At 51.5% G+C, this 13,701-nt stretch overlaps 4 protein-coding genes across 4 annotated transcripts; 2 read left to right on the top strand and 2 right to left on the bottom strand.

Annotated features, from left to right (window-relative positions):
- Positions 1–286: 286 nt before the first annotated feature.
- Positions 287–2,593, top strand: ASPBRDRAFT_48417 (CCCH zinc finger protein). Its single transcript, XM_067626084.1, has 5 exons — positions 287–600; positions 662–805; positions 863–1,199; positions 1,286–2,478; positions 2,529–2,593. The coding sequence occupies exons 1-4, from the start codon at positions 526–528 to the stop codon at positions 2,098–2,100; spliced, it is 1,371 nt and encodes a 456-aa protein (XP_067474147.1). The 5' UTR covers positions 287–525; the 3' UTR covers positions 2,101–2,478; positions 2,529–2,593.
- A 205-nt stretch (positions 2,594–2,798) lies between these two features.
- Positions 2,799–4,844, bottom strand: ASPBRDRAFT_200516 (telomere-binding alpha subunit central domain protein; the record flags this gene model as incomplete). The annotated part of the gene is made up of 4 exons (XM_067621445.1): positions 2,799–3,090; positions 3,179–3,542; positions 3,608–4,517; positions 4,575–4,844. 4 exons carry the CDS (start codon positions 4,842–4,844, stop codon positions 2,799–2,801), a joined length of 1,836 nt encoding a protein of 611 aa, XP_067474146.1.
- A 491-nt stretch (positions 4,845–5,335) lies between these two features.
- ASPBRDRAFT_69377 (karyopherin alpha) lies at positions 5,336–7,574 on the top strand. Its single transcript, XM_067629031.1, has 3 exons — positions 5,336–5,805; positions 6,094–6,603; positions 6,663–7,574. The coding sequence occupies exons 1-3, from the start codon at positions 5,572–5,574 to the stop codon at positions 7,563–7,565; spliced, it is 1,647 nt and encodes a 548-aa protein (XP_067474145.1). The 5' UTR covers positions 5,336–5,571; the 3' UTR covers positions 7,566–7,574.
- Positions 7,575–9,028: 1,454 nt separating this feature from the next.
- On the bottom strand, positions 9,029–12,760 carry ASPBRDRAFT_137034 (cohesin subunit IRR1; the record flags this gene model as incomplete). The annotated part of the gene is made up of 2 exons (XM_067618857.1): positions 9,029–12,180; positions 12,259–12,760. The coding sequence occupies 2 exons, from the start codon at positions 12,758–12,760 to the stop codon at positions 9,029–9,031; spliced, it is 3,654 nt and encodes a 1,217-aa protein (XP_067474144.1).
- Positions 12,761–13,701: the final 941 nt, after the last annotated feature.

The following is a 13,701-nucleotide window of genomic DNA, read 5'->3' as shown; positions in this document are numbered from 1 at the left end:
TCGGACCAGAGATGGGATGAAAGAGAAGGAGAAGTGAGTAAGTAAGTGGGAGAGGAGAAGCAGCAAGAAAGCGAAGGGGAACTGAAGGGGAACTGGCAATTTCTCCACGTAGCCTCACGGCCTCAGGTTGGTTGGCTTGCGATGGTTCCGTTCCCCATGCGGCGGGCTGACTCAGCCCCAGCTCTCCCCCGGCCGGCGGCTTGTGACTGGTTGACGCCTCATGCGGCTGTTTTGATGGTGACTTGCTCTAGGCCTGTGCCAGTCCAGTTCATCTGCCTCTGTAGATCTCTCACTTTCTTCGTGATTGTACAGTAAACTCAGACCCGATAGTATTGATTCCCCGCAGTCTGCCCAAACTGCTATTCTTTCTGGCTCCATAATCTCGTTTGCCGCCGTTTCAGCCGCCCACCATCACCCTTCCCATTCTCGGTGCTTCTATAGCCTTGAGCTTCCCAAAGATCTCTGTCTTTCTCTCCCCCCCTCTCTCTCTCTAAACCCTTAGTGCTCGAGCCCATCTAGTTCATCATGACAGCCCCGGAATATCTCGAGCGATATAAACAGCTGGCTTCTATAGAGCAAGATAAGAATATCCTAATCGAGGTAGCCGCTCAGCATCACAGTATCAAGTGCTCCATGTTGACGTTACACTCCCTGCACCTAGGAACTTTTGCAGCGTGTGACAGAGCTGGAGGCAGCTTTCCAGCAAGAGAAACTCGACCATGAACGTGAAACGCGGTTTAATCGTGATATCCAGCTTCATGAGATGGAGTTAATGCAACATATCGCGAGGATCAAGGCCATTATGGTGGGGCCTTCATAGTTCTGCAGCCTGGTCTGTGCTAATGATGCCGTCGGCGTCTAGGACCGCGAGCCCTTCATAGTCGTGCTACTAGATGGAACTGGTATCATCTTTAAGGACGAGTTCCTCCGCAAGGGAGAAGAAGGTGGCAAGATTGCAGCCAAGAAGCTAGCTGTCGCCCTGAAAGACTATGTTGCCAGCAATTTTCCAGGCCTTGATGGCCCCAAGGTAATCGCAAGGATGTACGTCAATTTAAAGGGCCTGAGTGAGATGTGTGTCCGAGGCGCGATAAGCACCGACCCATCATCGATCGAGGGGTTTGCTAGAGGCTTCAACAATGGCCATCCACTATTCGACCTTGTGGATACTGGACTGGACAACGCACATGACAAGATCGCAGGTACGCATCAAACCTTCCTTGTTCAAGGCACGTACATTGCTACGTTACTTCCAGCGATGCGCTGACCTACTGCTCGCTGTCTCCAGAGGCCTTCAGGGTCAACCTATATAACTGCCACTGTCATCAAATATTCCTAGGATGTGCCGACACTAGCGCATATGCCCAGATCTTGATGGACATAATGGAAGACATTGATCTAGTAGGAAGGGTAACCTTGATCGAAGGCATCACCTTTGAAAAAGATCTGGCCAAGATCAAGGCCGCATACCGAGTCTCACAGTTCCCGGAAATCCTCCGAGATACAAGAATAACACCTGTCTGGGCCCCCTGGAAAGCCGCAGTGGCGTCTAAACCTCTTCCCACTCTCACTCCCTCACCGAAACCAGGTGCAGTGCCACTGTCACGAACCTCAACCAGTACGTCAACCAACGCCAGTACATCACTGTCTTCCACATCTGCCAGGCCATCAAGCCCTGGAGAGTTCCAAGTGGTGCCATCGAAATCAGCTGCACCCGCACGACCCAAAGTCGTTGAACGAAACAAGTACGGACAACGTGTAGACCGGGTTGACTTCAAAAGCATCCCGCGAGAAGAGATGAACCGCCTCAAGAAACTAAAATTATGCAATCTCCATTACCTGCTAGGAGAGTGTACCGTTGACAACTGTCAGCACGACCATTCGCGCAAGTTGACCAAGAGTGAACTTTCAATCTTAACCGCCATTGCCCGCATGACCCCCTGTCGATATGGGTTAGAGTGCGATGACCCGGAATGTACATATGGGCATCGATGCCCACACGCGGAGCCCGGGAAAAAAGATTGTTATTGGGGTTCGAATTGTCGGTTCGATCCGGCCGCTCATGGCATCGACACCAATATCGTTAAAGTAACCAAGGTTTAGTATCAGGGATATAATATTTGGGGAAGCGAACGCCGTTACCTCTTTCAAGTTTGCAGCGTGAGAGCACTTGTATTGCTTTAACACAAAAGTTGTGTTTCCTTTTGGCCTTGTAATGATTTGCGCAGATAAGATTGGCATCTTCTTACGAATTTCTGGCCATTAACACCAAGATTTCGGTTTGCTGGCGTGCTTCCTACATTTGGTTTTGATACTGCCTCGCTTATAATACACGCATTGATTGATATGCCTGGCTCAGTACTCAATCTGTGAGATTGCTATCAATATGACATATTTGCGAATCTCTTGCAAAAGGGCTTACCAGGACCCATCTAGAACAACCAACGCCACATCGTAACCTTAATAGTGCTGTGGAATGATGTAAGCGTCCTTTAGGTTCATCTCTTAGCGGCTGTCTAACATCAGTTAAGGTAACTATCCTGGAGTTGACTAGTAGCGCATGAAAGTGATACTGTATCTTCCACGCTCGGAATCCGCTTAATAACAATCTTACAATATTTCATGGTACCTCACCGAATGGTTCTGAGTAGAAATTCCCAAATTGTTTTGTATGCACACAAATCTGTCCCCAAGAGTCAAGCCCTAGGATGACACTGGCACCAAAAGAAATACAAAAAGTAATCCCAAGTACAAAACCAGAAACCACACTTATGTCCAGAGAGCAGCTTTGCAGGAGTTTATTACGAAATAGTGGTCAAGAACATAGCAAAGCGCCTCTCCCAGCCAAAGCAGTCATCATGGCTACAGCCATTCTCATCATCTTCATTATTAGTATTGGTGCCCTCCGTATCAGGACGATGTCTGCAAAGAACACCATATTCTTGAATGCAGCAATTGAAGGGTCTGCATGAAACTGGGCCTAGGTCTTGCTTGCCATCGTGCAGGGCCGCTCTCTTGCGCTCCTCGAGATCGCCCCACAGGATGAAGAGCTTTTCTCGGAGTTCCTTCAGGTCGTGTTGGTTTCGTCTCAGGCTAAATAGGAACAGAAAGAATCATCATTAGATCATAGGTCTCACGGTGCTTCCTAGTATTGATGTAGGGAGGAGTCGAAGTTACTTACTCAACTGCAGTCAACCCTAATAGATACTCTGCGTTTGGGCCGGCTACAAATAGCCTCATTTGTTCTTTCGCTTGGCCTGCGGGTGGAGGAGGGACGCTTTCAACAAGCAGACAGAAGCGCCATTCCCATCTAATGAAACGATCTGGATCTCTCTGGGATGTCCCCTCGCCGGACGAGTCTTCGGGGACGGAGAAGTCTTCCAACCTTGGGGGAAAGAAATCGACCACGCGGATTGTTGTCCGGTAACAGAAGTTCTGGAAGGGGAAGCGGTACTGTATGTTATCATATGAAATGTTGTCATGGAGTTTGTTGGAAAGGATTGTTTCAAGGGACATTGTAGGGACAGACGGATTGCCTGCTTTGACTGTCATGGCTTGTTAACCAACTGTACGATACCCCTGTACTTATTACAAGAACAGCACGACTTACTATTCTCATTGGGTGCATATCGCTTGCTGCTTGCTGCTGCTATAGAAACTTGGCCTTCTTCCACTTTTTCGGCCTTCTTTCGTTGTTTCTTAGTGCTTCTCTTCGACACCTGCTGGGCTTCGTTTTCGGGTTCCCGTTTCCGAGGATTCGCTTTCCAGTATTCCGCCTTACGCTGTAAGAATTGCTCGACAAATGTATCTTTGCGACGGTCCAAGTTTTGTACATTGACTGAATTTGGATTCGTGCGGTTTGTATGAACACTCGCTTCTAATATTCCATTGATGCGGCTGCGCTTGACATGCACATTGTACAGCTGGATGAGATCGTTATCCTTTAAATGCTGGCGCGCATAGGATGCATGAGGTTCCCAGAGAGTGATGGTGAGGGTCATTCGTCCAATTGGTCCTGTCCATTTCTTCTTGGGTCTTTTTTGGTAACCGTAGATATCTCCTTCAGTGCCATAGCTATTGTCACCAGCATCGTCTATTTGGCGGTCTTCTAGACCATCGTTGGCGGTGTAATCGGTGAAATATAAGACGACCTTCTCACTGTCGTTTGTATAGATTCTGACAATCTCCCCCACGAGGTCAACATAGTTTCGCTCTACGATATCCTTGACAAGAGAGAGCTTCTTGTGCGGATAAGGTTTGGAGTTTGGGATTGCAGCCTGAACAACGTAGGAGCCACGCGGGGTATCATGTACTGGCGCTTTGCGAAAACCATCGACGGCAGTGAGGCTATTCAACAGATTCAAAGCATGTATCTTCTCTGAAGGTGATGGCTCAAAGTGTGTGGGACCAGATAGGGGCGCAGGACTAGATGTGGGATCTGGGTCCATGCGAAAGATTGCCCATGGTACTTCTCTGTCCTGGGCAGCGACTCCCAGAGGGTCTCCTTTAAAGTTTCTTATCTGCAGTCAAAGAGTCAGCCTGTCACAGATGAAGGGGCCATATATTGCCTCACGAACCCATATATCTCGTATCAGGATCACGTCGCGTACTTGGACGGGAGGTAAATGGCTCTCATTGTCTTTGAAATATTTGATTTTCAGCCCGTCCCATGTATGCCCATTGTCGAGACCTGAGTCCTTTATGGTGAAGGTGATACAGCTGGACGAGCCTCTAGACTTCCAGATTCCGCCGAAGACGTCAACTACGACGCCAATGACACTTACTTTGCCCTGGGTAGAGAGTGCAGTGGACACATCCACGAAACGGGAGGCGTAGCCGCCTGACATGGTGCGGAATTTACGTTATGTCGCACAAGGCATAGTGATATCACGTTAGAACAGAGTCTGATGCATATAGCCCATCCCATGCAAGATTGGAATGCCGTAAATTCGGGCCTCCTTGGCTGTTGATATAGATAACTAGATGGGTTCACTACTAGAAGTAGTTGTATTGTTGAACGAACCGCGAATAGATCGACGCGGGACCGGGTGGAGCAGTTAGTAGTAATACACGTAAACAACGCATCCACCAGATGGTTCCGAATTAGCAATGACTAGCAAGACACCGGTTTTCCAGAACAGTCTCGGAAGGTTTCTTTGAAAACACTAATATCATAAAGGAAGAAGCCAACAAACGCGATAGAGGGAGAGAAAAGAAGAGAAAGAGACGAGCCCGCGCCAACTTCGCTTAGGCGGAAGTGGCGCTTGCGGGCGGAGCTGGACGAAAACAGCAAATCAGCGGCGTCCCGTGACTGGGCAATCCCACCTCCGAAGAGCATCAACACTTTTTTCCCCTCCTTCTACCATCTCAGCTTTGCGCTTGTCCTTTTCTTCCTTTGTCTAGCCTCTTTCTCTATCCCCTTATTTAGCTCGCTGGGATTCTCATCTCCCATATCTTGCTATCTATCTCATCTTCTCTCTTCCCCTCCAACTCTTTTCTTTTCCCCCCATCTTCTAAGCTAATCCACCCGGTTGTGGTGCGCTTTGTTTTCACCCCTCTGTGTCCCAAGCAACCATGGCCGAGCGCTACATCCCCGAGCATCGTCGCACTCAGTTCAAGGCCCGGAACCAGTTCCGGCCTGACGAGCTCCGTCGTCGTCGTGAGGAACAACAGGTTGAAATCAGAAAGCAGAAGAGAGATGAGAATTTGGCCAAGAGGAGAGGTATCCAGACCCGCGATGGCGGCATTGGTGTGGGCGGCGGCGTAGCTGCCGAGAGTGACGATGAGGCCAGCGCCATCGAGAGTGAGGTATGCAGTTCCTGCATTTCTTTTTGTTTGTATCTCATTGTTCGCATCGCTTTGTTCCTTTCCCGACCGGGAGCTGGGCCCGTTCGGCTGCCCGTTTTCGATCTTTCTTCCTAGTCTTTGCTTGTCCAGATGCGTCCTCCAGCGAGAGCTTTTCACCGCTTTGCCGCCGGGCGAGCCCTCATTCGGCTCTGACTGGACAAGCACACGACCAGCATCGTCAAGACTCCCATCGCGCTCAGCCAAGATGTATTCATTTCTGTGCAAATTAGCTAATGGACGATTTTCTAGCTCAATGTCGAGCTCCCCGAGATGGTCAAGGGCGTCTTCTCCGATCAGATCGACCAGCAGATCCAAGCCACCACCAAGTTCAGGAAATTGCTCTCCAAGGAGCGCAACCCCCCCATTGAGCGTGTCATCGAGACCGGTGTCGTGAGCCGCTTCGTTGAATTCCTCCGATCCCCCCACACTCTTGTTCAGTTCGAAGCCGCTTGGGCTTTGACCAACATTGCCTCCGGTTCCGCCCAACAGACCCAGGTCGTTATCGAGGCTGGTGCTGTACCGATCTTCTGCGAGCTTCTGAGCAGCCCTGAACCCGATGTTCGTGAGCAGGCTGTCTGGGCCCTCGGTAACATTGCGGGTGACAGCCCTCAATGCCGTGACTTCGTCCTCAACGCCGGTGCTCTGCGTCCTCTGCTGAACCTCATCAACGATGGCCGGAAGCTGAGCATGCTGCGCAACGCTACCTGGACCCTGAGCAACTTCTGCCGCGGCAAGACGCCTCAGCCTGATTGGAACACCGTATGTCATCCCCTCTGTTCATCTTAACCGGCTGTCGTCGCTAACGATGGATTCTACAGATTGCCCCCGCTCTTCCTGTCCTTGCCAAGCTTATCTACATGCTTGATGATGAAGTCCTGATCGATGCTTGCTGGGCCATCTCCTACCTGTCTGATGGCGCCAACGACAAGATCCAGGCTGTCATCGAGGCCGGCATCCCTCGCCGTCTCGTCGAGCTCCTCATGCACGCCTCGACCTCGGTCCAGACCCCCGCTCTCCGGTCGGTCGGTAACATCGTCACTGGTGACGACGTCCAGACCCAGGTCATCATCAACTGCGGTGCTCTTCCCGCTCTCCTTGCTCTGCTGAGCTCCACCAAGGACGGTATCCGTAAGGAGGCGTGCTGGACGATCTCCAACATCACTGCTGGTAACTCCAGCCAGATCCAGGCCGTCGTCGACGCCGGCATCATCCCTCCCTTGATCAACCTGCTGGCGAACGGTGACTTCAAGACGCGTAAGGAGGCCTGCTGGGCCATCTCTAACGCCACCTCCGGCGGTCTGCAAAAGCCTGATCAGATCCGTTACCTCGTGTCTCAGGGATGCATCAAGCCCCTGTGCGACCTTCTTGCTTGCCCTGACAACAAGATCATCCAGGTTGCTCTGGACGGTCTGGAGAACATTCTCAAGGTCGGCGAGATGGACAAGGAGGCTGGCCAGTCTGAGGCTCACGTCAACCGTTATGCCCTGTTCATCGAAGAGGCCGGTGGTATGGAGAAAATCCATGACTGCCAGAACAACGCCAACGAGGAGATCTACATGAAGGCGTACAACATCATCGAGAAGTACTTCTCCGATGAGGACGAGGCTGGTGACATCGATGAGGTTGCTCCTCAGCAGACCCAGACTGGATTCGCCCTCGGCACCACGCAACAGCAGGGCGGATTCAACTTCGCCAACGGTGGTGATTCCATGGATATGTAAAAACACAAAAAAAAGAAAAACAAAAATTGACACGCATTTTACTGGCAATGAAACTATGACCCACATGAGAGATCTGCACCCATCTATTTCGATTCTACTTTCTCGCTAGATCTTCACCTGGCGGTTACCACGCCGCCATGTGGACCCTCATCCTCGAGTTCGTGCAGGCCCTGGGACGGGGATACTCGCTCCGTTCTTCCAGGCTTCTCGTGACTCAAGAACGGCGGTGTCTAGTGTGGCTTCTCGCCATCCTTGGAGTAACTTTGCAAAGTCTCTTTCGACCCTTTCTTGTTTTGCCCTACCAGGTTTCCACCATTCTTACCCCCTTCTGTCCTCCCCGTCCCCCTCCCCCTTTCCCTTCCCGTATTATGATTTCTCCCCCTCTGTTTTGACCATCACGAACGATAAAGATTCACCATCATGTACCCCTTTTTATACGTGCCCATTACTCTGGTACCACCCCGTAGCATCCCTCATACACAGGCGTATTTGTTTTATTTCGGTCTCCTTCTTGTTCATTTCCTCTGGTTGTTCCATTCGGTTGTGATTTGTTTTGCGGGGCCTAGGTGCTCTCTGTCCCCCTTCCGCCTAGAGGATCAAAAATAAAGGAATACTACTAGGCGTTGGTGTCGGCATATTTGCAGACGACTGGCTCAGTCCCTGGATGTGGTTTGGTTTCCTTAGAGAGAAGCAGGAACCAACCTAGTATAGTTCAACGAGATCCAACAGCTTCAGTCAAGATGGATAGTAAATCTAGCCCTGAAATTTGACAATTCCCTTTTGACCACATGCCTTCCTGAGTATTTATACGATGGATCATCCTATGTACTTATTCCCTTAGTTGGTATCTTTCATGTAACCCTGACACGGATGATGATATACATTCAAACACTCTCCTTCCCCCGGCCCCGCCTATAGACTACTCATGTTCCAATACATTCGAAAAAAAAAAAAAAAAAACAAAGAAGAAGAAGAAGTCAGGCAAACTTCTCAAGTCAATTACAGAGATATGGTCAGGAGAAGTGACACAGTGGGGAGTAATCTGCGAAAAAGATCCTTCACTATTTGGGAAAAGGGGGGGTTATTGATTACAGACGTAAATCAAGTACTGAAGAGTAGTGATATCACGCCAGGCTACATAATAAATAACAGCAAGAAAAAAAGCTGGGGACGATGGTAGCAGTAGTAGTAGTAGTAGTAGCAAAGGAAGAAGGAAAGAAAGAAAAGCAGGACTCCACATATTGGACTGAAAGGACAGAAGGGAGAATCGAAGAGTGAAGGGGATAAATATGAAAGAGTTCGTCACACCGAATCGCAACTGAATAGAAAAATAGAAATAGGCCTAGCATAGCAAATTGGACACCTTGGCATCGTGTGCCTTTCCCTAAGAGATTTTCGTCCGAAAAGAAGTAGAAGATATCAGATGAATAGACAACACATGATATGATAAAAATAAGAATAAACTAATCACCCATAACTTCGTCTTCATCTGGATCTGAATTGTCATCCTCTTCCTCTTCCTCCTCGTCATTGTCTTGGTCAATGTTCTCCTCTTCGAGGAGGCCACGGGCTCGTAGATCCTCCTCCTCGTCATCTTCGTGATGGGATTCCTCTTCAGCGTCGTTGTCATCCTCGTCCTCTTCTTCGTCGTCTATCCGTTCGGCGGATTTCTGTTCTCCTGCTCGCTTGCTGGCGCCAGCACCATTCTGAGTCTTGCTTCGCGCCGATGGTTGTTTACTTTGTGGGAGAGCCGCTCGTGTTGCTGTGCTCCTGCTGGGCTTGCGGTCTCCGAGATAGGCGAGGACTTCACGGTAGTTTCGACCCAGCTGGGACCTGTTTTTGAGCAGTTTCTTCGTTAATGTTCCACTGTCTGATCCGGTAGCGTCGATGATGCGGCCGACGATGGCGAGGACAATTTTCCCGGTCAGTTCGCACAGGCGTTGTTCTGCAATGATGCTCGATCGGAGGCGCTCGTCATCCAGTGTTTCTTCGGGTTCGGACTCTTCGTCGTCCTCATCCTGGGGGGCTTTTCGGATGTCTTCGTCGGATAGCCCGTCGTCGTCGGCGGACCGTATGGGAACACGTATCTTTCTCGCATACGTGCGTTCTGCTATGCTATGTATCCTGGCGATGAGCGTCTTTGGCTCACGACCGATCTCTTGAACAAGACTTTGTGTCTGGAGGATCACATCCTCGTCATTGGCTGCACTCAGTCCAGCATGTCGAAGGGTGCCGAACAGGGTCTGGAGGTCTAGGAGCGTCGTGGCTGCGCAGAACCGGATGTCGTCCAGCCCCAAGCGCTGCTTCATGATAGCAACGAGTGTTGTGGTGAAAATTTGGCGGCCCTTTGTCAGAGCCTCGAAGTATGCCGTACTGAACGAAGCTTTCCCTGCGTTCAGGGCCGTGGTCAATGTCTGCACCTTCCACATAAAGTAGAACAGAAGCGTCCGAATGCTGTTGGTCACCAGTTCACTTTCTGCCTTAGCCAGATCCTCATCGTCCTCTGGGTCGCGCAATCCCCGTTTCATAAGATGCACGAGAACATTGAAAGGGGCTTCCGAAACGTCTGCGCGTTTACCCTTTGATCGACCAGAGGGCATGGTTTCCAAAACATGCGTACAGTCAGTTACACTGGCAAGGTTGGATATCCGGATCACTGTGTTGACGAGTTCATTCAGTGTAGCGGGAGATATCGAGCCCCCCTTTGACACGTCCTCCTTGCGTGACAGAGTACTTAGGGTCTCGACCATGTTGTCCCATAGCTCCTGAATCTTGCCCTCGAGCGCCTCGCGCATATCATCAGAGCTCTTTGCATGGATGAACGCAACGCTGGCCTCAGCCAGGACATCCTGGTCTGAATGGGTCAAGAACTGCTTGTTTATGTCGTTCAGCAACGAGGTGTAAGCCGTCGCGTCTTTTTGGATATCCTCGATCTTTTCTAAATCGACCAGATGCTCAAGCCTCAAGACCGCGAATGCCGCCTCCGGTACGGAGCCGTATTTGTTCAGCAGCTGCGGAATGATCTGCGCCAGGCTGTGCGAGATCTCCTCCTGCAATTCCGGGATCTTGTCGGTCAAAGCCTTCACTTTCCGGCCCCTCTTATCAATGTCTGACTTGGCAATCTCAAGGACGCGCAGCTTAACTGCGCAGCACAGTACTTCCAGAAGAATCACTTCCTGGCCTTCTTGCATCTTGTACGATTTCCGGACCACGGCAGCAGTGTCATCCTCGCTGGGTTCCTCTGGGATCTGTGAATGATCATAGAGAAGGTAGCCTGCCAGAGATTGCCAGTGAGCAAGGTCGGTGAGATGGGGATAGATAGCCTCCGTAGCAAGGACAAAGCGTGTGTCCATCGGAGCACCCGAAAGCGCATCCCGTGGCGCTACCGGCTCCTCGGCGCTTTCATTCTCGAGATCGTCGTAAGCCTGGAGAATATCCGCTAGGCACTTAAATTTGATCCAAGAGCGCTTGGGTGACTCGAAATCGTCCTCATCTTCGTCACCGAAGATCTCGCTAGCCTCCTCTGCCATCTCTTCCATCGTGGAGTCAAACACATCCTCGACATTGGCAACGAAGAAGCGACCAGCCGCTTTGCGGATCCGGGGTTCAGAGTCGAAGACGAGTTTGCCGACCGTATCCACATCAGCCGGTTCGATCAATCCAGCATCACGGATCAGGTCAAGCAGCTCGATGGCAGAAGTGCGTACGGTGATCTCTGCATCGTGAGCAGCCATCTCCACCAGCCGTTGGCGGAAACGCTCTGTAAACGACCGAAGGCCTGCCATGTTGTCTTTGATCTCATAAAGGGACTTGAGCTGCTCAACCACCACTGCACGCGATTGGCCCGCGGCGTCAGACAGGTTCCAGCCAAAATAGCGGAGGAACTGGCCCTCGAAGAAGTACTCGCGATAGGTGCGCATCCAGCGTCCCAAAGCTGCCAGGCACTCGGCGCGGATGGCGGGGTCAATATCGCGGTAGCGATGGACAAAGACGACGTTCACACCATCTTTCAGGTAGTCATCGATCATCTCTAGCTTTTTTTCACCCTCCTCGATCGCCGTCTGAATAGCGTCGGCTCGGCCCTTGTTGACTGACCGCTTTTTCTTCTCACTTTCCAACTGTTTGCGGGACGTGGAGACCGTGGTGTTGACCTCTCGCGCAATATCACAGAAAGCGTTCATCGTAGAAAGGGAGACAACGGTAGCGGTATGTCTGAACGGCCGGCACCCGGAAGAAGACAGGGATGAGATCCAAACCTGGATATTCTCGAGAAGATTCGGATCGCTGTATAACACGGATGAGTGGTGCAGGGTCTGGATCAGGGTCATGATAAAACTCTCCAACACGGGCTGGAACGACCTCAGCTTCCTGGACTTGGAAATTAAAGGGTATTCGGAAATCCCTAGCTTATGATACTGCTCTGCCAGATCCTCCACACGGTGCGGGGCGTGGTCGACATTCTCAATATCAACCGTCGTCACTTCCAGATCAGTTCCCGAGCATCTCAGCATGAAGTTAACCATGTCGCACACTGCCTCCTGTTGCTCTTCCTGATAATGCGTGAGCCACTCCGCCGCAACCGTTTCGACGGTTCGTCCTTTGCCAAAGACCTCCGCTAGAAGAAAGAAACAAAGTTAGAACCATGTCAGCCATGGTATTTAGGCCAAGGGGGACATTAGAGTAAAACACCTACCGTAGAGACCACCCTCGCGCGCAGCCATGGTGAGTCGTGCTTTCATCTGTCTGGGACGCGAAACCGGCTTCTTCCCATTGGCAGCGGGTCGCAAGGCCAGGCGACTGGAGAGACCATTACCAGCGACCTTGGGTTTCTTCGCGGTACGGGACTTGGGCTTTGGTTTGGATGCGGACGACTGCTTCTTGGCGGCTGCTTTGCGCGCCGCCCGCTTCTTCTCACGCAGTTCCTCTTCGTCGGGATCTTCGTCGCCGGGCTCGTCGCTTTCTGATTCGGACGCGTCCTCGTTGCTTAGTTCATTGTCATCATCGTTATCATCGCCAGTCGTGGTGCGCTTGCGTTTAGCCCCGCCTGCGGTCGCACCATTGCTGGCGCCAAAGCTCTGGGAGTACAGCTCTGGTTTTCGCGTCACGCGACCCGACTTCCTCCTGTCTGTTGACGGGGAGGCATCACTCTGGGTCTGATCCGGCTGAGGTGTTGAGAGGGGCGACTCGGCTTCCATGTTGTCTGTCTGTCGCGGAAAGATATTATATCACTGTAACGTGGAACGACGGTCAGTCGGGATCCAACGGAGTTCATGGTGAGGAAATCCTCTGGAGATTTTGCAGGGCATAGAGCGTACTTGGACGTGGGGGTGGGTGATTTGCCGAAGATAGAGATGAAACGGGAGCCGTGGAACGCGCTGTTGGGGGATTCTCCCAATGTCTTTCCGGGTTTGCGCGCGCGTTGTAACTCACGTTGCGGTACGCCGACAGCGGGCGGGGAGTATTCGTGGAGAATAGGTTGAATCAATTCCAAGGAGCAGCAATTGAGATCATGCGGAAGTCCGAAGTGGGACCCAGGAAATATGGGGGGAGGAAGGGAGGAGGGGGGGGGAATGGGACGACGGAGGAGGGACTTTGGGGATCTTGACTTTGGCTCGTTGACGGACGACGCGCTTTGGTGCCTGGCGATGACGGGGAGCCAGCAGGCGTGGCAGCCTCAGGCCGACGACTCTGCTTGTCAGCTCAATAATACGTTGTAAGTACAGAGTATGTATGGAGGGTGTAAAATGACAGGCGGTAAAGAATAGTCCCAGATCATTATTGATTTATTCCCAAACAGGAAAAGGGCAGACTTGGCACTGGCGAGCAGGTGACCAGGTGACGGGACCAACCCTAGCCCTGGCGCAAGCCCCAAAGCGGGAAGTGCGGAGGAGGGAGTAATCGATGCCGTAATGGAAACCACGGGGGACTCCATCGCGACTTCCTAAAAAAGACGCGATTGAAGGGCCAAGAAGTGCCAAACCAGCAATTCCCTTCAGAACCCCGCCTCGATGCGATTCTTGCGACGCCATTGAAGTCTGGCGATCCTCGATCTTCTCTCCGCGCAGTAGCACAGCCCATCAGCTGTTCCTTTTGGCTGACGATAGTCCACTCCTTCCCCCCCCCAACATCTGGCCCG

The sequence above is a fragment of the Aspergillus brasiliensis genome (genome assembly GCF_001889945.1).
Source record: "Aspergillus brasiliensis CBS 101740 unplaced genomic scaffold ASPBRscaffold_18, whole genome shotgun sequence".
NCBI lineage: Eukaryota > Fungi > Ascomycota > Eurotiomycetes > Eurotiales > Aspergillaceae > Aspergillus > Aspergillus brasiliensis.
This window is presented reverse-complemented; position numbering and strand designations above follow the sequence as displayed.

Bases quoted from the DNA above. Each gene is read 5' to 3' on its own strand.
- ASPBRDRAFT_69377 (XM_067629031.1), top strand. From the start codon at position 5,572: ATGGCCGAGCGCTACATCCCCGAGCATCGTCGCACTCAGTTCAAGGCC. The intron at 5,806-6,093 runs GTATGCAGTTCC...ACGATTTTCTAG, and splicing joins CCAGCGCCATCGAGAGTGAG to CTCAATGTCGAGCTCCCCGA. The intron at 6,604-6,662 runs GTATGTCATCCC...TGGATTCTACAG, and splicing joins CTCAGCCTGATTGGAACACC to ATTGCCCCCGCTCTTCCTGT.
- ASPBRDRAFT_48417 (XM_067626084.1), top strand. From the start codon at position 526: ATGACAGCCCCGGAATATCTCGAGCGATATAAACAGCTGGCTTCTATA. The intron at 601-661 runs GTAGCCGCTCAG...CCCTGCACCTAG, and splicing joins ATAAGAATATCCTAATCGAG to GAACTTTTGCAGCGTGTGAC. The intron at 806-862 runs GTGGGGCCTTCA...GTCGGCGTCTAG, and splicing joins CGAGGATCAAGGCCATTATG to GACCGCGAGCCCTTCATAGT.